Source organism: Labeo rohita, unplaced genomic scaffold (genome assembly GCF_022985175.1).
Source record: "Labeo rohita strain BAU-BD-2019 unplaced genomic scaffold, IGBB_LRoh.1.0 scaffold_88, whole genome shotgun sequence".
Classification (NCBI taxonomy): Eukaryota; Metazoa; Chordata; class Actinopteri; order Cypriniformes; family Cyprinidae; genus Labeo; species Labeo rohita.
In genome coordinates this window covers 356,275-381,394 of record NW_026129832.1, presented here as the reverse complement: position 1 = coordinate 381,394, position 25,120 = coordinate 356,275, and the positions used below count along the sequence as shown (strand labels likewise).

The window sequence follows — 25,120 nt, the reverse complement described above, 5'->3', positions numbered from 1 at the left end:
ACAACCAATCACATGCCTGCAACATCACCAAACAGCCAATCACACACCTGCAACATCACCAAACAACCAGTCACATGCTGCATCACCAAACAACCAATCACATGCTGCATTACCAAACAACCAATCACACGCCTGCAACATCACCAAACAGCCAATCACACACCTGCAACATCACCAAACAACCAATCACTGCAACATCACCAAACAACCAATCACATGCTGCATCACCAAACAACCAATCACATGCTGCATCACCAAACAACCAGTCACACACCTGCAACATCACCAAACAACCAATCACATGCCTGCAACATCACCAAACACCAATCACACACCTGCAACATCACCAAACAACCAGTCACATGCTGCATCACCAAACAACCAATCACATGCTGCATTACCAAACAACCAATCACATGCTGCATCACCAAACAACCAATCACATGCTGCATCACCAAACAACCAATCACACGTCTGCAACATCACCAAACAGCCAATCACACACCTGCAACATCACCAAACAGCCAATCACACACCTGCAACATCACCAAACAACCAATCACACGTCTGCAACATCACCAAACAACCAATCACATGCCTGCAACAGGGTTACTGTTGTACAGGCAGAATAATTGACACTGGACCACTGAAGTGTTAAAAGATTAATGCAAAAAAACTCAAATCACTCAGTGTGTGTTACATTTTCAGTACTTCAGCGTTTAGTTGTCATTGTCGTGTCATCTCTTCAGAACATTTGAGATTGACTCAGTGTGACTCTGAATGACTGTATATCTGTTTTTGTGTGTGTTTAGTCCACAGTATGAAATGGTCTTGTGGAGGCAACGGTTCTGTCGAGCTCTCAGTAGAGCAGATGGTGCAACAGATCCTAGAAACCCAACAGACCAAACCACAACCACGAACACACACCTGCCTCTGCGGTAAACACACACACACTTCCACTAAATTGCTATAATATTTTCCAATTACCGTTATACTGTATTTTTGATCAAACGAACCCCGTACTTTCAAATGCTAGTGTGTGATGTGCCACGTTTGACGTGTTTCCCACAGCATCTCCCGGATCCAACATTCCTCACCGCTGCAACAGCACCAAACATCGCATCATCTCGCCCAAACTGCCCACCCCTTACCCCGCCCTCACCGAGCTGCAGAATCTGGCCAATGAGGGCTCAGGAGCGGAGGTCGGGCGGGAGGCGGGACCTGGCGATGCTTTAGTCGCTGTTGTGCCTTCAGAGAGGAAGCAGCCGTCCGGTACACCAGAAGACAGTGGGCGGGTTGAAGACATGGGGGGCGTGGCTTCACCGTGCTCCGCCTCTTCCTCGTCCTCTTCGAGTCCGCCCCAAACGCAGCGGGCGGCGACAATCGCTCTTAGCAATGGAAACGGATTCTATGGTGACCAGCGGGGCGGACTGGCAACGGTGGCGCTGCCGCAGAATGCGCTCATCGTCATGACGACAGCGGCGCCGGTGGCGCGTGGCTGTGGGGAGGAGCCGAATGGCGAGCTAGGCTCCACCAGACTGTCGCTCACTCGCGCCGGCGGGCGGCTCGTTCTATCTCCTGTGCCGCCTAAACAGGACACGCCCTCCCCACCAAGCGCCGCCTCCCCACCAAGCCCTGCCCCACCCAATCAGGGCGTGGCCACCCTGTCACTTACTCTGCTGCCCAGCCCTGTGATTGGAGGACTGCTGCTGACCGACCGCATTGTCCCAGATGCTCCCGGGACGCTCCTGCATCCAAACCCGACGTCCCCGTCACCTTCGCTGCTCCCGTTCGATCCCGACTCTTTCCTCAACAGCCCCAAACAGGGGCAGACCTACGGAGGCCCCGCCCTCACGCCCCACTCTATCTCCGCCTCCTCTTCCCCGTCTCCGCCTCCTTCTGCATCTCCTCAGCCACCTTCTCTCGCTCTGTCTCTTTCTCCCACTTCTCCGCCATCGTCTCTATCCTCCCTCTCTTCTGAGACAGAGAGGAAGAGTATTCCGGGTCGCCCCTCGTCCAGTCCTGCCTCGCTATCTCTATCGCTTTCTCCGACGCAAACAACTCCCGCTCTGCTCCCGCTGTGTCTGGAGTCGTCTTTAGGACTCGATTCGTTGAATTCCCCGCTGTCTGTCCCGCCCGATGACAGAGCTCCTCCCATTGGATTCGATGCTCAAGCCCCGCCCGGTCATGTTCTGACCAATCAGCTCTCTCCTGCCTCCAACTCGACGACCCAAATAACACCCTCTCTCGAAGTGCTGCCTACCAATCAGCTGCCTCCAGAGGGAGGAAAGGCGGAGTCACAGCACCCCTGTCTCTTGGAAACGCACCCCATGTGCATTCAACCGTCAAATCTGTCTCCGCCCCAGGCCACGCCCCCTAGCATGAGTCCTGTGCAAGTGAAGGAGGAGCAGTCTCCGCCCACTCATGCACAATTCGAATCTGAAGTCACACCCATGGACACCACCCACTGTGGCCATATAGATGGTGAGGAGGCGGGGCTCACGTTTGACTCCGCCTTTCCTGACCTCATATCTGAGCTGATCACAGAGGAGCCCGTCAACCACGCGCCCACCCCGGTTCTGCCTGTTTACCCCATCCGGTACATGGTTCCGCCTCAGCCGACACCGTCAGCCTCGTTCCTGCCCTTCCCGCTTCTTACAAACTCGCTCATGTCCGGCGGCTCTCTAGAAGAAACCCAGCGGCTGGCCAACATCACGGACTTCTCACCTGAGTGGTCGTACCCGGAGGTATGAACCTTCACGTCTCTTCTTTAAAGGGATAGTTCACCCCAAAAATAAAACTTCTGTCATCATTTACTCCTCCTCTACTTGTTCCAAACCTGAATAGATGTTTTACATCTGTTGAACACAACAGAAGATATTTTGAAGAATGGTGATAACCAAACAGGTGACTTCCATAGTATTTTTTTTCCATACCATGGAAGTCAGTGGTTAACGTCAACTGTTTGGTTACCACCATTCTTCAGAATATCTTCATTTGTGTTCGACAGAAAAAAAACCTTTTAAAATAAATACAAAAAGTCTTTTAGGTGAACAGGGTTTGTACAAACTGCTTAAAGTGCTTGAAGTACTTAAATTTGACTTTTTGAAATGTAAGGCCTGGAAAACCCTTGAAAATAGCAATATTCCTGAAGTGGTACTTGAAAAGTGCTTGAGTTATTGAAAGACAACTTGCTTATTTCAGTTAATGTCAGAAAACAATCGAGCTAAGCCAGTAGTACTGACAGTGTTGTGTAAACATGACTGAAGATGGGAAAAGAGGAACAGATGAACCGAATCATTTGAGTCATTTACGCTGGAACCGCTCTGATTGATTCAAACTCATGACTTCATTTCGAGCAGTTCACTAGCAAAAACTACATTAAATTAAAAGAGCCATTTATTTTCAAATTTCAACATCGCTTGTAACGATTTTTAATAGCACGTAGTGATGGGTGAAATGGAGCTTTTTGGAACTACAAATCAGTGAACCATTCATTAAACCATCGCAAAATGATTCACTGTTTCAAAGTGCTCCGATTAGTTCACGTATCATTTGTTTCAGATCAGGACTTCAAATCACGTTCTGCGAATCATTTGATTTAGATCTGAAAGGGTTCATCAATCATTTCGAGATTTGAATGATTCAAATCAAATGATTCACGATACGTGAAGTTCTGATCTTAGTCAAATGATTCGTGATCCGCGCTCCATGCCTGATCTGAAATTATGGTTTGTGAATCATTATCAGGTTCACAAATCTTTTGCTTTAGATTGGATCTTTGTAGCGTGGATCGCGGATCATTTGATTCAGATCGGGACTTCGGTATGGTTTTGCGAATCATTTGTTTCATATTTAGAGCAATTTTGTGACTTTGAGATTTTTTTTCTTAAACAGTAGAAAACATCGAACCATTAAGGCAGAACAGTTATAAAAAAACAAAGAAAAAAGAAAGTATACATAAATACAAATCCCTTAAGAAAATTAACGTGGTTTTACTATAGTAAAAGTGTTGTATGTTTTGTAATAATTTAGTAGTAATACTTCATATGTGATTCACTTTATTTTTGCCATTTTTATTAGTATGTTTTTATTGATCTGTTTCTCTTTTTATATAATTTGAAATAGTATACATAAGTGAGATCGCTTACTGAAGTCCTTGAAAATCAAAAAAGTAGTGCTTGAAAAATCCTTGAAATTTGATTTTATAGTATCTGTATGAATCCTGGTTGAACAAACATTATTTTATTTAAGTTTAAGTATGGACTATTAGTAGTAGAAAAGCAAAAGTTCAGTTCTGATTGTAAAATGCATTTCTGCTTGTGTTTAGTTTGGTTAACAACAGTGTTATTTTAATATAATTTTAGATACTATTATAGTTTATATTTAAAATTTTATGAAGTTTATATATATTACTTTTAAACTTTCCATTTTAATTTTAAATTTAGTTAAAGTTTTAGTAAATTTGTTGTGTGTTTTGGGCAGTTTTAAATTTTTTTTTTTTTTTTTTTTTTTTTGTTAAAAATGTATATATAGATATATCCTCGTTCCTTTTTAAATTTAGTTTTAGTTACTTTAGTACTTCAAGTTAAACTAAGTGAAACTGAGACATGTTGCCAAGGTAACTAGTTGATATAACATAAAAATTAACTTTTTTTGTTTCAGCTAGTTGAAAATTTGTAAATTAATAAATAGAAATTCTTTAGACATTATAAAAACTTGCCAAAAATTAATAAAACCTTAACTAAAATTAAAATTAAAATGTAAAATATTCAAAATACAAACTTTGTTAATATCCGAATGATACTAAAATAGCACTGATGTTATGTCATTACAAACAAAATAACCAAATTAGTAAGAGCACTACTAAAACATTAAATGATAACTTATTTCATTTTATTTTAAGTAACGAGAATGTTGTTGTGGTTTTAGTGTGAAGTAACTGTAATAACTGTCTGTGGTTTAGGGTGGAGTGAAGGTGCTGATCACAGGCCCGTGGTCAGAGACGGACGGCAGATACTCGTGTGTGTTTGACCAGAGCAGAGTTCCTGCTTCCCTCATTCAGCCAGGTGTCCTGCGCTGTTACTGTCCTGGTGAGACACACACACACATACCTGCGTCAGTCTCACACACAGCCAGATGGAGGCGCTCACGGCTTCAGAGAACACATCCAGCCTGACAGAGAGAAGATAAATATCTAGATGACTTTTCGTGTCCTTAAACAAAAAGAACAATAAGAAGAGAAAGTTCACAGATTTTGTTTATAAACAATAATAATAAAAAATAGTAAAATCTCACTTCATTAATGTCTAGATGACGTTTTTTTCAGATTCTCCTCCAGTTAAACTTAAACTTACAAGCATAAAGACACTACAGGAGAACAGGATGAGATGTAATTAATAAATATCACTATAGTTCCCCAGCTGAATTGTTACGTTAGGAATTGCAAACACTTTTTTATTACATTTTGCATTAGGTTTTCTTACATGTTGTGTTTAAATGTGCAATTGCAATTTAAATGAAGAATTGTCTGCGTAAATGTGCGCTAATTTGCACTAATTTCCAGAACAGAAATCTAAATGTAAAATAAGTAATCTTGTCTGATTTTGTTGTCATATTAGAGTCAAAGTTTCTTCCAGAGGGGATTTTGGATTTCTCTTTTTATCGCTCCATAAATCAGAAAATACTGTCAACAGACAGAAAACAAATACATTTTCAACATGTTTTTAGAAGTGAAATGTTGTATAAATCAGTGTGAATAAAATATGAACAAATCTTTAGAATACAGAGAAAAATAAAACTGTAAAGTTTGGTGTTTGTAAGAAAAAAAAAACATTTTAAAGATTGAAATCTACAGACACAAATAGATAAAGTGCAATAAAACAAACACTTAAATGTGTGTTTTGGATGATTTCTTTCCACTAGACTGAAAAAAGAAATGATATGAAAGCAAAATAGACCAGTGCATGAAAAAACAGTGGTTTTGCCACTGGAGTCTTGTCTTAAATATACACTGTGTGTGTGTGTGTGCATGTGTGTGTGTGTGTGTGTGTGTGTAGCTCATGAAGCTGGACTCGTCGCTCTGTACGTGTTGAAGGACTCCAGCGCCGTCTCCTCCTCTGTGCTGTTTGAGTATCGCGCTCGCAACGCCTCGTCCCTACCAAGCTCACAGCTGGACTGGTTATCACTGGATGGTGAGTAAAACACACACACACACACACACACACACACGTGAATGTGAAAAACATCACAGATGAAAATCGCTGCATCATTTGATCTGTGCTTATAACAGAAGAGAAATGATGCTCATAAGAGCTGAACCGCAGAGATGAAACATGAGCACAGGTGACAGAAGATGACGTTTGTTTGAGAAAAATGGAAGTAATCAAAAGAAATAAAATAAAACAAATTATTGTGGTATATTGCAAAAACAGTGAGCTCAAAGCACACGACAGCTGCACAGATTTCAGCAGTTCTGAAGGATGACTTGTATTATTGTATATGACTTGAAAAATGTAAAGTATTATTAATGCTTTCAAAAATACTTTATTCTAAATTAAAAAAAGCTAATCAAGAAGAAACTGATATAAATTTGGATATGCAAGTATTTCCAGTAGAATATATAGCAAATATCAACTCTGTATAACTCTTTATAGCAATGAATGCAAAATGTGATTAAATTATTGTCCAGCTCTAAGTCTAATAAATGCAACTATAAGGTGAGATGATATTAAAATATTATAAATATTAACATTATTTTCTAGAAAGCTGCTTTGAAATAATGCATTTTGTGAAAACAAATTTCAACACAATAATTTTTACTAAACAAAGTAGTAAAACTTCTGAAGTCACAAAATAAATCATGGTTAATTTTTTAATATTTTAACACCAAGTTTCTGTTAATACAAACAAGCAGCTATGTCATAATTACAGCAGAAATACAGAAAACATCAGCCTATATGAGTGAGCTTCGAATATTATGCTGAACGGCAGTCAAAAAGACAGAGAATTGCTTTAGTGGTCTTAATTTATTAGTCGTAGATTATGATTTATGAGTCTTTCATCACAGCAGTCTGTCCTGATCATTAAAGAACTGAATGTTATAACTGATCCAAGATTGTTATTGGAACACTATTGGTCCAGTCTTGCTGTTATTAAGAGTATTAATTGTTTTTGTTAATTAAAAATATTATTAATATTTAATATTTATAATAATATATATAATAATTATTATAATATCTTAATACCCTCTTGCCTTATAGTTGCATTTATCAGAATTAGAGCTGAAGGATAATTTAATCACATTTTGCAATCAAAGAGTTAAACAGAGATTTGCTGTATATTCTACAGTTCTTGTGAGTGTTAGAAATACTTACATATTCAAATCAGTTTACTTCTTGATTTAAATGGTCTTTTTAGCATTTTAATTTAGATTAAATTTGTTTTAATATAAATTATTGGTCCCACTTTATATTAAGTGGCCTTAACTACTATGTACTTACATTAAAACTAATCATTTGGTGCAATGTACTTATTTTTAATTTAGCTTTGTTAAAGTTTTTATGTACAAAAAAAACATTGTACTTATACATGTACATCTGTAATTATTTTCTGTAATTACATTCATAATTACAGTTGACCCATCCCTTACACCTTAACCCACCCTTTAACCTACCCATACCACCAAACCTCTCTAACCTTACCCATATCCCATGTTTTGCAATACAGTATGACCACATTAAGTGCATTGTACTTATTTTTTGATGCAAGTACATAGTAGTTAAGGCCATTAAATATAAAGTGGAACCAAATTATGAAAAGTTTTTATTTACTTAAAGCAAAAAATGAATTAAAGTTAAATAAAAAATCAAAAAACTAATTAAAATGACAAAAGCACACTGGAGGAGAAAACTAAAATATTAAAGAATAACACACATTGAACAATGGAAGTTAATAGTGTGTTAAAGGTGTGTTTACAGTGCATAGAGTCAAGAACATCAGTCAGAAAATCAGAGCGTGTCTTTCTGCTCTTTCTGAACATGACGGGAGCGTTTCTAACAGAAACACATCAGTGTTTGTATCGTGCTGAATCGATCAGGTGCTGAATCACTGACAGTGTTGAAGGACTGCTCTGCTGCTCTGTGTCTGTATGTCAGCGGTGTGTGTGTGTTTGTGTGTGTTTGTGTGTGTTTCTGCGGTTCAGTGTGGATATCAGCCGGTTTCTATTTCTGCCGCTCAGTTAAAGCCTATTTAAATCCATGTGTACGAGGGCAGCCGCGTGTCTGTCTCTCTCTCCGTCTGTCTGTCTCTCGGGCCGTCTGTGGGCTCAGTAATTTAAGCTCAGCTGCATCTTTCTCTCGTCTCATTCGGGACTTTCCCCACTCGAGGACGGACGTCTGTCAGGATCCAGCAGGACGACCGCAGTTTTCCTCTAGTTCGGAATACTTTCTTTTTTCCCCCCGACTCTTTTCGTCAGTCTGTCTTTCTCTCACGTTTCATTCTGTGATCGAATGCGTTTGCACTTCTCAGACTGTGCGGATCCGTGTATTAAGTGTGTTTGTGCTCAAAAACTTTTTTTTATACTTTTGTACTTATATTTTCAAACATGTCTCACTCCTGACCGAGAGAGACAGGTGGAGAGAGAGACAGTCATGGAGTTGTGCTTTTTCTGATTCACTGTTTTTATCGGATCGTCTGAACGATGGCGCAGAGACACATGGATGGTGTAGGTAGGACGGACTACGCGTTAAAACTGCTCTCTGTGTGTTTGGAGGTTCACCTCAGAGATCACTCTGTCTGTCTGTGTGTGTGTGTGTGTGTGTGTGTGTGTGTAAAAGTTGAGCTGTCAACACATCCTCACACACTGTAAATCAAGCACTAAACACGCACACACACTCGTCTGCTTTGTGTCTGTGAAAGTAAATATTACAATTAGTTTTAATAATGAATAGCGTCGAGAATCGTGAACTGTAAATTATTTTCATGCTGTCGGTTCCATTATGTTCTTCCGCCAAGTTTCCCGCATGATAAACATACCGCTTATCACCCAAAGTGTATCCTAAAAAGAACATGTTTTACAAATGTAATGTTTTTTGAAGGTTAGTTTAATAAAGTTCCTGTTAAGGGAAAGTAATGTTTGCTGATACTGTACATTGTAAAAAAATTGAGTTAATAAAACAAATGTTTTTAGAGTTTTACAAGAAACTACAGTTTCACTGTTTCTACACCAATGTTTTTTAAGAAATAACTGAAATATAAAAAACTTATTTTATTTTAGCAAGAAGTTTGTCATTTTCATTTAGATTTTTAATGCACTACAATAATTCAAGCTAAAACCACATAGAGATGTTTAATGTGTTTATTCATTAGTTTAATGTCGTTTTTATTATTTGTGATTATTTGTGAAATTTGCTAGGAATTTGTGAATTGAAAACAGTCTTTGCACCAATTTTTTCAGCGTAAGCTGAGATAAAATAAAATATAAAAACTTTTCTCATTTTCATTTAAACTAAGTTTAAGTGCTAAAATAACTAAAACGAAATAAACTAAAGCTTAATAAAAACTATATGGAAATTAAAAAAAAAAAACTAATAAAAATTAGAAAAACACAACAAATATGTTTTACAAGATAATACTATTTTAGTCTTTCTAATTCAAAGACTCTGTATGACTCAGTGTGTTACTTGCTGTTTCTTGGTAGTTAACTGCAAAATTTACTAGCAATTTCTGAGTAAAAATAGTCTTTATACCAATTTTTTTTCCAGTGTAGTTGTTTTAGCAAACTCACTCTGAGCTCCTGCTGTATTCTAGAAGATAACGTCCGTTTAATCATGCGTCTTTTTCTCATGCGTTTCTTTTTATTCCTTCAGAATTGCATCACATTACAGATGGGAATCAGGTTGTAAACATTGTTTCATGTTTGCTGTCTTGTTTTCTAGATAACCAGTTCAGGATGTCGATTCTGGAACGTCTGGAGCAGATGGAGCGGCGAATGGCAGAAATGTCAAATAACAATCAACAGAATCAACACATGAATCACTATCATCAGCAGCTGTCCAGAAACCAGAGCTCCGCTCCGCGCTTGACTCCTGAAAACCAGGTACAAACACACAGTAGAGTCTCCGTTTCTGACCTTCTCCTCTGATGCGTGTTCATCTCCTGTAGTCCGAGTTCGCTGGTTTATATCAGTCCAGCAGCAACCAAAGTCACCTTCAGGAAGAACCAGACACTGGATTAGAGTTTCAGTATTTTTGTCCTGTTTTACAAATATCTAAGCATGCTTATTTTAGCATTGTTAAATAAAACCATAAAACTTTAAAAACGTATGATAAAGCTTTTTTACATATTTATATTTTATATTGTGTTATATTCATTATTTTTATTTTTATTAATATCAGAAAGCTAAAAAATGATAAAAACAACAAAATAGCTAAAATAAAAAACAAAAAATATAAAAATATAAAAATAAAGTCTTATTCAAAATATCAGCAGAAGCTATTAGAAATAAATATGAAGTGAGTTTAGGCTTAAAAAAAGAACAAAGGTCATTCAGTAGAATGAGAGAAAGAAACTTGTTTTGTTTATTTTTCTGACCATATTGGCAGATAATTGTTCTGAAACTAAGAAACTAAAGATAAAATGAAACTAAAATAAAATTAGGATTATTTGTAATCCTCATTTTTATTTGGACATAAATGCTGTGGTTAGAATTTGATTTATTTTTGATTCACTGTCCATTTGACATTAATGAATTGAATTGGCTCAAACATTGAATTTAATCAAAAATACTTTTGCATTGTCACTCAAATACGTATTAAAAAGTTTTATTAAATATCTGTATGTAAATACTGCAGTGTAAATATAAATGAAAATAGTGTAGTTCTTATGGAAATAGTGTGGAAATGTGGTGATTATTTCAACTAGGTTTTTACTGTATTTCTTTAACTTAAACATTTAGAATTGTCTCGATAACACTTCCTCTGATTGGAGATTTTCCTTACCCATCAGTCCCTGTGGCTGGTTAACCAAACATTAATTTCCCACCCTGCGCTTGACTTCATCTCCTTGCCAGAACATTCTCCAAAAGGTCACATCAACACCTTGTGTAAGTGTGTGTGTCAGAGTTATTGTAACTGAAACTTGAACTAAAAAAACTTACTTGTTACTTGGAAAAAATAAACTAATAAAATCAAAAATGTAAACTTATTTTTATATCTAGTTCCTAAATTTCATTTAGTTTACAATGAAAACTAATATGAAATCTCAGTGATCCTGTAGTAACTCTGCAGTGTGTGTGTGTGTGCGATGTGGCGCGGGAGGATGTGGAGTGTGTTGATGAGCGCTGGATTTATGAACGTGTGTTATCAGGGTTAGCAGAGGAATGTCAACTTTGCCAATGACATCACTTCAGTATGCATGTATTAATAGCGCTTTTTCCATGTTGGTGTGCCACACACACACACACACACACACACACACACACACAAACTCACATTACTGTTCAGGTTTTCCTCGCCTGATTCTCATGGTAAATCCTGCAGTTTCTGAACTAGTCTTTAGGTTTAGTGCTCACAGTTAGAGTTGCTTTAGTTAAAACCAAAGACGTTGAAAGCTCATCTTGTTTGTGAGAATCGTCTGGCCGATTCATGTCATTCATTTTTAGCTTTTCCACTCTTACGTCAATACAGCACGAGGACGGACAGAGAGACTGATACAGACAGACAGACAGGAGGGAAAAAACTGAGGGAGGGTGTGTGTTGAGGAGTATCTAACTAAAAGTAGTCATGTTACTACCTCTTCCTAACTACATCTACATTCATTGTACATCTGAATTCATCTATATTTAACTACATCTACATTATAATCCATTCATCTTAAATGAATTGCCTAAACCAGCCTTACCAACTAAAGAATTGCTGTTACTGGTTAATCAAAACTTGTTTCAGATGCAAGGCAGTTTTCTAAAAACTGTCAAAATTAGTTCTTTGAAACTGAGCTAGTTTTCCATCCAGTGACGCTATTTTTTTTTTAAAATTTAGAATTAACTGCTCAATCTCTGATCTTTGTGCTGAATCAAGTATCTTTTTGTAGTGAGATATTTAGTTAAATGCTGATAGCCTTCACTGTTTTCTGTACAGTTATATAAATTCTTTTATTTGTTGTATTTAGTATCAATTGCTCTGCTCAAGACAAGACACTACAGGTGAATAGGGTTGAAAATTTTACTAATAAATATCAGCATACTTGCTCAGTTGATTGGTACACGTTTTCTCAAATGTTATGTGTACATATGCAAATGAAGAATTGTCTATATAAATATGCACTAATCTGCATAAAATTCCAGAACAAAAATCTGACACCAGATTCAAAATTCTTGTTTGATTTTTTTTTTTTGGTCATATTAGAGTTAAATGTTTTTACAGAGGGGATTTTAGATTTCTATTTTTTATCACTCCGTAAATCAGAAAATGAATGAAATATGAACAAACGCCTCAGGAAAAACCTTCAGAATATAGAGAGGAATAAAACTCTAAGTTTTGGTGTATGTAAGTGCTGCTGAAGTGGAGAAACAACTCCCAACCTTTAAAGATATGGATTTTATCACGTTTTTATAAGTAAAATATTGTATAAATCCATGTGAATGAAACATGAACAAACCCCTCAGTAAAAACATTGAGAATATAGAGAGGAATAATATTCTAAGTTGTGGTGTATGTAAGTGCTGCTGAAGTGGAGAAACAACTTACAGCCTTTAAAGATATGCATTTTTACCGTGTTTTTCAAATAAAATATTGTATAAATCTGTGTGAATGAAATATGAACAAACCCCTCAGTAAAAACATTGAGAATTTAGAGAGGAATAAAACTCTAAGTTTTGGTGTATGTAAGTGCTGCTGAAGTGGAGAAAAAACTCACAACCTTTAAAGATATGCATTTTTACCGTGTTTTTCAAATAAAATATTGTATAAATCTGTGTGAATGAAATATGAACAAACCCCTCAGTAAAAACATTGAGAATTTAGAGAGGAATAAAACTCTAAGTTTTGGTGTATGTAAGTGCTGCTGAAGTGGAGAAAAAACTTTTGAAGATATGGATTGGAATTAAAGTCTACAGATGCAAATAGATAAAGTGCAATAAAATAAATACTTCAAAATGTATTCCATTAGTCTCTAGTCACTAGTAATTATTCCAATACTTTATGAAAAGCCAAATAGCCTAAACTCTCAAAATTGACCAGTTCCTAAAACAATATTTGCCTGTAGTGTCATGCTTCAAGGTTAATCTTATCTCTCTAATTAAGATGCAGTTTTTGACAGTTTTCTTTATTTAGACTTCACAACACTTTCTGCTGCTGTGAATGTAAAAATAAATGTCATCATCTGATGTATTAAAGAATATATATAGACACATTAAAAAAAGATGCTATCCCTTTAAATAGTTTCCCTGTACTTATCGGCTTCTTGTTAGTGTAGTTTTGGTAGCTAATTTTCCTTTAAAAATACTAGTTTGACTGTTGTTTAGATGCAAATGTAAGATCCAGTTTGAAAGCAGTTTCACGCCTGATTCAGTGACTCAAACTCAGTCAACAAAATCTATATTTAATTCACTCCCAATTTAAATTCTGAATGTGAAAAGATTTAATTTGAGAAAGTTCTTCTCCTGAAGTGTCTGTGTAAACACAGTGACTGATATAAATGCTGACTGCAGGACGTAACGATATCAGCCTATCAGATTAGTGGTCATGTGTGATGTAAAGCTGAGACCAGAGTCAAATGAAAGATGATTTCTCTCTAGTTGATGTGAGGAGGTGTGTAAATGTGTTAATGAGGAAATATCGGTGTGTGTGTGTGTGTGTCAGTCGGGGCTGTGGTTCGAGCGCAGGATCGTGGCCGTGTGTGAGCGGATGATGGCCGGCGGTCGCTGGGATCGAGGCGGTGAGACGGACAGACTCACACACTCCGTCAGACACAGAGGGATGACGCTGCTGCACCTCGCCGCCGCTCAGGGATACACACAGCTCATACACACACTCATACGCTGGAGGTAACACACACACAGTTTAAATCAAATCTGCATAAAATGTAACATTTTATGAGTTGTTTTTTAATTTTTATTTAATATACACACACAGCTCATACACACACTCATACTCTGATGGTAACACACACACAAACACAGTCAAATCTGCATAAAATTGAACATGTATTTGGTATCTACATTGTAAAAAATTGATTTTTCTAAACTGTAAATATAGTATTTTCCACAAGAAAAACTACTTCAGATTTTCTTCAGATTAATTGTCACATTTAATTCAGTATGTTACCTGCCATTTCTTTGTAGTTAATTGTGAAATTTACCGAGAATTTATGAGTGAAAATTGTTCTACACAATTTTTTTCAGTGTACACTTAGATTTTAAGTTTAGCATCTAAATTTTAAACATCTATTTCATTAACTCTTTACAGTTAATGTTTTCAGGAGCATTAAATATTATATAAACATTAAGATTAATACATGCTTTAGAAGTATTGCTAAATTTACTAATGTAGTTTCAACAAATGGAAACATTGTAAAATTTTACCTTTGTTTTTCATATTCTGTCATTTATGATGCATGCAGATTTATAAGCATGTGCATGTTTATTAGATATCTCTGCTGTTTTTCTACAGGCAGTTGAATCAGTGTGTGTTTGTGTTTAATGATGTTTATGTCTCTGTGTGTGTATCAGGAGTATCAGTGTGAATAGTTTGGACCTGGAACAGGAAGTGGATCCACTGAATGTTGATCATTTCTCCTGCACACCTCTGGTACAGTCAAAATTTTGAGAGCTTTTAATATTTTTGAAAGACATCTTTTATGTTTAGCAAAGCTGCATTTGATCAAAAAATAATACAGTAAAAAATTTGAAATATTATTACAGTGTGAAACAGCTGTTTTCTATGTTAAACTGTAATTTATTTCTGTGATGCGCAGCTGAATTTTCAGCATCATTACTCCAGTCTTTAGTGTCACATGATTCTTCAGAAATCATTCTAATATGCTGTTTTACTGCTCAAGAAACATTTCTGATTATTAGCAATGTTAAAAAACAGTTGTGCTGCGTCATGCTTTGGTGGTTCTGACCCGTGTGTGTGTTTTCAGATGTGGGCGTGTGCTCTGGGTCATCAGGCCGCAGCCGTGTTGTTGTACCGCTGGAGCAGCGCGGCTCTGGGAATTCCGGACTCTCTGGGTCGTCTGCCTCTGGCCGTGGCACATTCACGCGGACACACTCGTCTAGCGCGCTGTCTGGAGGAGTTACACACACACTCTCAGACGCAAGAACACACACCGGACATGGCCTCACCTCCGTACAGACCTCTGTCTCCACTGTCCAGCAGCCCCGACACGGGTAACAGCGCACATGCAAGGGTTTAACTAGGGCTTTATGAAATTATGATGCTTGTTTTCATTTTTTCTAAAACAAAATTTAAAATGATTTTTTTATGTTCAAAGACACGTCTAATCAAATTCATGAAACTTTGACAATTCAGTGTTTTTATTAACATTTTAACACCAGTAAATCTCTTACATTTTTCCAAAATTCTTCGGTTTTGTTTTAATTTTTCTAAATTCCTTTTTAATTAATTTAAACATTAAATTAAACATTGAATATAAAACAATTTATATTCAGAATGCATGTCTAATTAAGTTCATAAAACTTAAATTAAACCTACATTCTGTGCTTTCTGTTTTAATCTTTAATTAAATTAAACAAATGAAATATATTCAAAATACATATTTAATCAAATTCCTTTTTCCCAAATTCTGTGCTCTCTGTTTTAATGTTTTCTGAATTCCATTTTAATTAAATTAAGTAATTTCGCTTAATTTAAAATCTTTGCATTTTTGTATTCAAAGTTAATGTATGTTCAAATTCATGAAATTTTGACAATTTAGTATTTTATTAAAAATGTTAACAGTTCAATGAATTAATTTTTTTCCCTTATAATCTGTGATGTGTTTTCTGGATTCTGTGTTTGATGATATAATAAAAATGTATAATCAAAAACTGGATAATCAAAGGAATTCATAGAATTCTGAGAAGTTAAATCAAATTTAAATATAACAGTTCCTTTACAAACAGAACATTTCTGACCCTGAACCACAAAACCAGTCAACAATAGCCAAAAATACAATGTGTGGGTCAAAATGATCAATTTTTCTTCTATGCCAAAAATCATTAGGATATTAAATGAAGATCATATTCAATGAAGGTATTGGGAAACTTTCCTAATTTTTTCCTAATTTTTCATTAGTAATATGCATTGCTAAGAGCTTTATTTGGACAATTTTAAAGGTGATTTTCTCAATATTTCGATTTTTTTGCACCCTCAGATTCCAAATATTGTCCTATCCTAACAAACCATACATCAATGGGAAGCGTATTTATTCATCTTTCAGATGATGTTTATAAAATATATTTAATATCTCAATTTCAAAAAATTTACCCTTACGACTGGTTTTGTGGTGCAGGGTCACATTTTATTTTTGTTTTTTTGTTAAATAAAATGCTGTACAACAGAGGCTTACCGTATAACTGAATTGATATTCATTAAAATTATGTTTTAATAAATTATATTATTATTAATTACAGAGTTTTAGTGAATAACACTAACCCTTCTCTCTCTCTCTCTGTCTCAGGTTTGAGCTCGTCCAGCAGTGTCCCCTCCCCCAGTGACCCGCCCTCTCCCTCCCCAAGCTCCGCCTACTCAAGTGGCTCAGTTCCTGACCCCATGGACTCCGCCTCCTCCCCCTCCTCTCCGTTCTCAGTCCCGCCCCCGGCCGGTTCCACCGATTCGCTCTTCCTGATGGACTGTGAGGCCGCGAGTCCCTCCCCACCGACCGCCCAACACACAGACGCGCTGACGCTTCACTCGGAGCTCGCTGATGAGCTGCTTAACTACAGCGAGAACGCCGAGAACGAGGATTACCTGTCTGACGAGGTGCTACAGGTGAGAGCAGCTTTGACTGGACAAGTTTACGCCCCCTTATGGTGAATGAAGGTTGTCATGGTGATGTTGGAATGTTTTGCTGTTAGGTTGACATGGCAACGCTGGCCGAGCAGATCATCGAGGCCACACCTGAGCGAATCAAACAGGATGAATTTAACCGGGAGGCGGAGTCACCGCTCAGAGAGAGGCGGGACAATCCTGCCATTCATGACACCATGCCGTGGCTCGCCACTTACCTCGACACCGTCGACAGGTCCGTAGACAAAAAAAGCACTGACCTGTTCACTAGTGTTCAAAAGTGAGAGTGAAGATATTTATGTTACAGAATATTTATGTTTCAAATAAATGCTGTTCTTTTGAATTTTTTTATTCATCTGTGAATCCTGAAAAATAAAACGTATCACGGTTTCCACAAAAATATAGGGCCGCACAACTGTATTCAACATTTAAAAATTTTAACTGTATTTTTGAGCAAACATACACAGACTTGCTGAGCAGAAGAGAAGGCATTAAAATATTAAAACCTCCAAACTTGATGGAATAATGAGCACTGCTGTCACTCAAACAGTGAAGCACAGCGCTTGCAACATCAGGGTCATAGTTCGATTCTTAGGAAATTGAAAAGAGCATAAAGATTGTGTGTGTCTCTATGTGTGTAGGAGTCTGTGTCCCACCCCTCCCTCGCTCCTCAGTGATTTGGCGCTGCAGAGGCTCCGCCCCCCAAGCAGTGCAGCATGGGCGGAGTTTCTGAATGCCTCAGCCAATGGAAGGATGGAGAGAGATTTCGCCCTGTTGACGCTGACAGACACAGAGCAGAGAGAGCTGTACGAGGCTGCACGCGTCATCCAGAACGCCTTCCGCAGATACAAGGTACACAAATCAGATACACTCTCGAAGACTGACGGTGAGTGTGTGTCTGATTTCATAATGATTGGTTGTTGTGTTTAGGGGCGGAGGCTAAAGGAGCAGCAGGACATGGCCGCAGCCGTAATACAGCGCTGTTACCGCAAATACAAACAGGTACCACAAACACAGATGTTTACTTGCTTGTCTATATGAGGACATTCTGTATACTTCTATTGCAAGACAACATTTTTTCCATGCTGGTTAATTTTGAGATTTGGGGCTATTTGGCTTTTCTTAATGTGTTGTTTCAGACTAGTGGAAATAATACATCTAAAAACACTTTTCAATGTTTATTTTAATGCACGTATCTATTTGCATTTGTAGATTTAAATTCTAATGCATATCTTTAAAGAGTTTTTTCTCAACTTCAGCAGCACTGACATACACCAGACTTAGCAGTTTTATTCCTCTCTATATTCTGAAGATTTTTACTGAGGGGTTTGCTCATATTTCATTCACACTGATTTATACTACATTTTACTCCTAAACGCATGGTGAAAATGCATTTTGTCAGTATGTTGACAGTATTTTCTGGTTTATGGAGTGAAAATCAGAGAAATTTTAAATCCCTTCAGTAAACACCTTCAGAATACAGAGAGGAATAAAACTGCTAAGTTTGGTGTGTGTAAATGCTGCTGAAGTGGAGAAAAAAACTCTTTAAAGATATGTATTAGAATCTACAGACGCAAAAAGATAAATATGTAATAAGGCAAGACATTACATACAAAATAGTTTTTTCATGCACTGCTGAGTTTTATTTATTTATTTTTTTACTTAGTTTTACTTCCATAACTCTGCTTTTTTTAGACTAGCGGAAAGAAAACATCCAAAATAGACATTTAAGTGTGTATTTTATTTTACTTTATCTGTTTGTGTCTGTAGATTTTAATCTCAGTCTGTATCTTTAAAAAGTTTTCTTTTTTCTCACAAACACCAAAACTTAGAGTTTTATTCTTCTCTATATTCTGAAGGTTTGTTCATATTTCATTCACACTGATTTATACATCGTTTTACTCCTGAAAACAGTATTTTGTAATTTATGGAGTGATAATAAAAGAAATCCAAAATCCCCTCTGGAAAAACCTTTAACTCTAATATGACAACAAAATTAGACCAAAATTTTGAATCTGGATTTTTCAAAAAAGTACATCCCCAAATTGACGTTTTTGTAGATTTAGTCAGGTTTCGCTCACTTCTGGGTACAAATTTGTCCTCAGAAATGGTTAAGTAGGTACAAACACACACATAGACACACATATACATAGCTGCTTGAACACTTTAAAAACAAACTGTCACTGACTGTTCAGCTAATTGTGTGTGTTTGTGATTTTTGTGTGTGTGTGTGTGTGTGTGTGTGTATGTCTTCGCTAACACACTAATATTGCTGCCGTGTCTCTGATCTTTCTCCTGTTTCTTGTTTAATTTCATGCTAGCTAACATGGATAGCACTGAAGGTAACGTCAAACTAAACTGCACGCAGTGTTGTGGTTTCACACTGTTTCTGCTGTGCGGTGTGTGTTCATGTGTGTGTTGTGTCGTCCTCCTGCAGTATTTATATGTATATGTGTGTGTCTAACATATGTGTTTGTCCTCCTTCAGTACGCCTTATATAAGAAGATGACGCAGGCGGCCATACTGATTCAGAGCAAGTTCCGCAGTTATTACGAGCAGAAGAAATTCCAGCAGTCGCGGCGGGCTGCCGTCCTCATCCAGCAGTACTACCGCAGCTATAAGGAGTATGAGCGTGTCAAGCAGGGGCCGCGCGGGCCCGGGGCCCTTAACACCAAGATCAAGTGAGACGCACACAATATAACACACTACAGATAATTACATGAGTGACTCTGTGATGCTCAAACTCTCGTTCCGTGTGTCAGAGGTTCGTTCCTGACCAAGAAACAGGATCAGGCCGCGCGGAAGATCATGCGCTTCCTCAGACGCTGCAGACACAGGTACACGTCTGAATATTTTTCTCTGACTCAAGTTTCCTTTCCTGCATTGTTTGAACTCAAGCCAGTTGTTCTCAGCCAGAATCCTCAAGATAAAAATGATTTAAAACAAGACAAAACAAGCATTTAATAAGCTTAAACAACTAAAAATCAAGATATTTCTTAATTTAATTAATTCATCTCCTTAACAGCTGTTTGTTTCTTAGAAGAACCAGGATTCACACAGTCCTGAAAAACCTGGCTTTATAAGAAAGCCTCATTTTAAAACTATGATTTCTAGACTTATAAAAACTCAAATAACATATATTATTTATATTATAAAATTGCATGTTTTTAAAAATCCTAATCTTTAATTTTTATCCAGTAAATCATAAATGACTGAAAAATACCTGGAAATTAATACAACATTAAAACACCAGGGGTATTTATATAATGAATATACATTTTACTAGTTAAATAAAGTATTTTATTTAGATTAAATTATATGTTTGTGCATTTTTTTTAATCCCTATCTTTAGTTGTTGTCCATTAAATCCTGAGCAATTGAAAAAGTCTTAAAATGACTTGGGCATTTATATGCAAGTAATATACTTTTCACTAGTTGCATTACATTTACATTTATTCATTTGGCAGATGTTTTTTTCCAAAGCGACATGAGGAATACAACATACAAAGAGAATATAACAAGAAGTGCCCATTAAACAACATTTCAGTCATTGCTCAAAATAGTAAAGGCTAGGACAGGAAGGGATAAAGGATAAAGGAAGAACAGAAAAAGTAAAAAAAGTTTTATATTATGAAGTTGTGTGTAAAAGTATCATGAATGACTGGAAAAATCATTCAAATTAGTAAAGTCTTATATGGTACTAATTATGCCAAGCTCTAAAATATTATTTTAGTTACACTGAAAACAAATTGGTGTAGAAACATTTTTCACAAATTTAGAGGTTGAATAACACATTAACCCTCTGGGGCACAAAATATTATTTTCAAATTTTGTATGAAATAAATATTTTCCAAAACATATTTTACTCTAAAACTAGAAAACTTAGAAAATCAAAGCCATACATCTAAACAAGTTGTTTAGTTTGGGTGCAATATCAAAAGTTTCCAATAAATTTGTTTCCCATTCATTTCCAAAAAGTTTTAACTGTGAACAATACAACTGTGAGTTTTTTTTCAGGACCATTTAACCTTTCAGAGGGTTTAAATTAAACTTAAATTTTTTAAGCATAAACACTGAAATAGTATTTTTTTTCTTCTAAAACTGCAGTAAAATGTTCTTGCTTTAACACTTAGAAAAGTTTTTTGTTTTAATTTAAAACTTAGAATTTTTTACAGTAAAAAATGAAAGGATTTAATCAAATTCTTATCCAGTAAATCATGAACCACTGAAAAAGTAATTCTTATGTTCAGTAAGCTTATTTCCGACAAATGTAATGTGTAAAATAAAATGTAACTTTAAATGAGTTTGTTTTTTTTTTTTTTTTTTTTTTTTTTTTTTAATTCTGAGAAAAAAGTACAAATTGTAAAATATGCACTGAAATTTGTGAGAAAAAAGTATGAATTGTGAGGTAAAGTTGCAATTACCATTTTATTTTTTTATTCTGTGGCTGGAATAAATTTCCATAAGTAAGTGAATCTTTAAAAAAAAATGAAGATGAAGAAAAAAAAAAAATCCAGATCTTGAACCAATTACAATATTTAAGATCTGAATAAACTTAAAGTATAATCACATTTTAACAGCACTTACACACACAAACTTGTATATTCTGAAGGCTTTTTACAGAAGAGTTTGTTCATCGTTCACTTATTGTTGCACTTTGTTTGTGTCTGTGGATTTCAACGACTCAAAATGTTTTCTCAAAATGAGTTTTATCTCCCCTTCAGCAGCACTTACATACACCAAAACTTACAGTTTCATTCCTCTATATATTCTGAAGGTTTTTACAGAGGGGTTTGTTCATATATTGTTCACACTAATTTATACTACATTTTATTTGTAAACGCGTGGTAAAAATTGATTTCTTTAAAGGCTGTGAGTGTGTTTCTCCACTTCAGCAGCACTTACATACACCAAAACTTACAGTTTTATTCCTCTTTATATTCTGAACATTTTTACTGAGCGGTTTCATCATATATCATTCACACTGATTTATACAACACTTTATTCCTAAAAAAAAATGCTGAAATTTTCCGATTTATTGAGTGATAAAAAGAGAAATCCAAAATCCCCTCTGGAATAACCTTTAACTCTAATACGACAAAATAAAACAAGAATTTTGAACTTGTCTTTGTTCTGTCTTCAGATTTTTTTGCTGAAAATGTATGGAAAAAGGTTATTACAAAATTGTAAATTATATATTACAATTGTGTGTGTTTGCAGGATTAAGGAGCTGAAACAGAGTAAAGAGCTGGAGCACAAAGGACTGACCACCTGACCACACACACACACACACACACTCGTTCTCCGTGTTTACAGTCGTCTGCTCATTGCTTGCATCCCACACTTGGGATTTCACTGATCTTGCACGCACACACACACACACACACACACACACACGCACACACAGGTTTCTCTTTGGCTTCTTTTTTCCAGTCGTTGCTGCAACACTACCGTTGACGTTCAGCTTTCCTGAATGTTTGGAATGTTTTTCTGTATTAATGGATCTCTATATAAATGTAAACAGCATCTACTCTCATATATACTGTATGATCAGAAACACACAGCTAATTGTGTTGGAAATGTAAGTTATTTATTGATCTCTTGGAGATATATTTTATAAATGACAGAACGAGTGCCGTGGCCGTATCCAAAGTCTTAAATCGTAGTTGCCATGGTAACACACGGCGGAAATGTAACGTTGCCTAGTGACGAACACACGATCGTGAATCTAGTCCAACGGTTTGTTGAATATTATGACTGTTTATGATCATTAAATATTACAAATATTATTTCAGTTGAGCATATAAATGAAATGTTGAGCTCTTTCAGCAGCATCTGCCACAGAAAATCATCTGAATTCGTCTCTCAGTTTGTAAAAACAAGTCTTTTTTTTTTTTATTTTAAAGTTCACATGAATCCAGTGTGATAGAAATCTCTTCCTGAACTTGTGTGTGTTTGTGTAAATCCACTCAAATTCTGGACGTGCAGTTTATCTGTGTAAATGCTGATGAAGCTCACTTTCTTGATGGTTTCAGAGAAACAAACACGTTATCAAACCCCATTTCTGAAACTTCAGATTCCAAATGTATGGAAACCTGCAGAAGTCCTGAAACACAACCTGAACAAAAATGCAAAATGTGTCCTACATCCTTCCTGAGATCTAGGATTTCTTTCTTCACCTTTTCTATATTACATTCTTTGTCTCCCCAAAAAACTTTCAAAAAATTTTTCTACCCGAAAAATTGTTTTTCTCTCGAGAAATTCTCTCAATTTTTTGTCTTTCTAAAAATGTTTTTCTTTCTTCAAAAATTTCTCTCTCCAATTTTTCTCTTCAAAATTTTTTTTCTCTCTCCAAAAATCTATTTTTTTTTCTTGAAAAAATGTTTTTATCTCTCCAAAAATTCTTTACATTTTTTTTCTCTCTCCAAAAAAATCTTTCTAATTTTTTCTTTTCAAAGTTTTTTTTCTCCAAAAATTTCTCTCTCCAAAAAATTCTCTCTCAAATTTTTTTCTCTTCAATTTTTTTTTTCTCCAAAAATGTATCTCTCCAATTTTTTTCTTTCTTCAAAAAATGTTTTCTCTTCAATATTTTTTTTCTTTTTTCAAATATTTCTCTATTTTTTTTCTCACCAAAAATTTCTCTCTCAAATTTTTCTCTTCAAATAATATTTTCCGGTCTCCAAAAATATCTCTCTCCCAATTTTTCTCTGTCCAAACATTTTTCTCTCAATTTTTTTTTCTCTCTCCTAAAAACGTTTTTCCTCTTCAAATATTTTCTTCAGCTCATGAACAAACTTTTCTCTCTTCATAATTTTTCTTTCTTCCACCTCTTCAAAAATATTTTTTCTCTTTCTCTCATGAATTTTTTTTTCTTCTAAAATTTTTTGATCTTCAAAAAAGACCGAGGGGAAAAAAATAGGTTTTTGAAGAGAGAAAAAAATGAAGAAAGTTAAAGTGAAAAATTGAGGAAAGATTAAAAAAAAAATGTAAGAGATTCAAGAGGTTTTTATGAGAAAAAAAGTGGGAGAGTCCTTCAGCTCAGAAAGGATGCAAGATTTTAAATCACCTTGAATTTTTGTTTTTCAAGTTGTGGTTCAGGGTTTGTGTTGGGAGCTTGTTTATGCCACAGAAAAAAAGATAACAAATTGTGACTTTTTCTCACAATTCTGACTTTTTCTGACAATTGCAATTTTGTGTCACAGTATATATATAAAAAAAATAAAATATTGAATACAAATAAGTCTGAATTGTGGTTAAAAAGAAAAGAACAATTACTATATTTTTATTCTGTGGCGTAAATAATCTTCCGTAATTCTGTGATCCCAGAGCCGCGTGCGATACGCGTCACTAGGCATCATTAAACAGGAGGAGGATTTTGATGAGTCTGTTTTATGGATATTTTTGAATGTGCCTTGAGGTGTTTTTAACTAAATGAACTGCAGCAGTCCTGCGTCGCCGAAGAACTCTCGGTTCTCGTCTCGATTCAGACCTTTATGCATTAGTCTGTAAATACTGTACAATATAAAGAGCTGGTGAAAATATATTTAAGAATGAAGACATTTGCTTCTGCCTGATGAAATGTTTAATTTATTCTGTGTACGGATTGCCGATATGCACGCTTATATTTACACATGAGATTTCTCAGCATGTTTTTGCTTGCTGGTGTTTATCGTTTGCATGAGTTTCTGTTTGTTTTTGTTCATATTTCCACTCACAGGCCTTTAGTACTGCTGACGCTGATGTGACTTTATTTATGAATATAGATTTATGGACATGTTTGAATTGATTTCTACTGTACATTCATTCTGACATTTTGCAGATATTTGTTCAGGCTGTTTTACTGTTTCATAACGTTTCATTAAAATTCTTCAAATTCAGTTCTGGTTTGTGTTTTCTCTGACGTGAGAATATACACTTGTTAGTTTGTTTTTAAAAGTATTTACAGACAGTTCTTCAATAAAATTCACAATTTCAAAAATTAATAAAAAGGGAAGGCTTGACTTATAAATTTGATTCCACAGATGCCTCTTTAAACAAATTTGAACATTTCAAAACTCTTGTATGAAAAGTGCACACAGAGCTTCAGTTTGGTTCTGTCTTTGAGTTCAGTG

The 25,120-nt window shown here is 35.8% G+C and overlaps 1 protein-coding gene across 3 annotated transcripts; it reads left to right on the top strand.

Moving 5' to 3' along the window:
- Positions 1–742: 742 nt before the first annotated feature.
- Positions 743–24,886, top strand: LOC127162297 (calmodulin-binding transcription activator 2). 3 transcript variants are annotated; one of them, XM_051105071.1, is made up of 16 exons: positions 746–938; positions 1,072–2,747; positions 4,967–5,093; positions 6,060–6,194; positions 9,939–10,099; positions 13,860–14,044; positions 14,729–14,807; positions 15,142–15,388; positions 16,681–16,991; positions 17,078–17,244; positions 17,651–17,861; positions 17,940–18,011; positions 19,331–19,351; positions 19,497–19,690; positions 19,772–19,846; positions 22,230–24,886. In XM_051105071.1, exons 1-16 carry the CDS (start codon positions 821–823, stop codon positions 22,282–22,284), a joined length of 3,834 nt encoding a protein of 1,277 aa, XP_050961028.1. In that variant the 5' UTR covers positions 746–820; the 3' UTR covers positions 22,285–24,886. The 3 variants fall into 3 exon arrangements, with proteins under 3 accessions (XP_050961030.1, XP_050961028.1, XP_050961029.1); XM_051105072.1 differs by lacking the exon at positions 19,331–19,351 and having other exon boundaries at positions 747–938; XM_051105073.1 differs by lacking the exons at positions 19,331–19,351; positions 19,497–19,690; positions 19,772–19,846; positions 22,230–24,886 and adding an exon at positions 18,705–19,316 and having other exon boundaries at positions 743–938.
- The last annotated feature ends 234 nt before the right edge of the window (positions 24,887–25,120 follow it).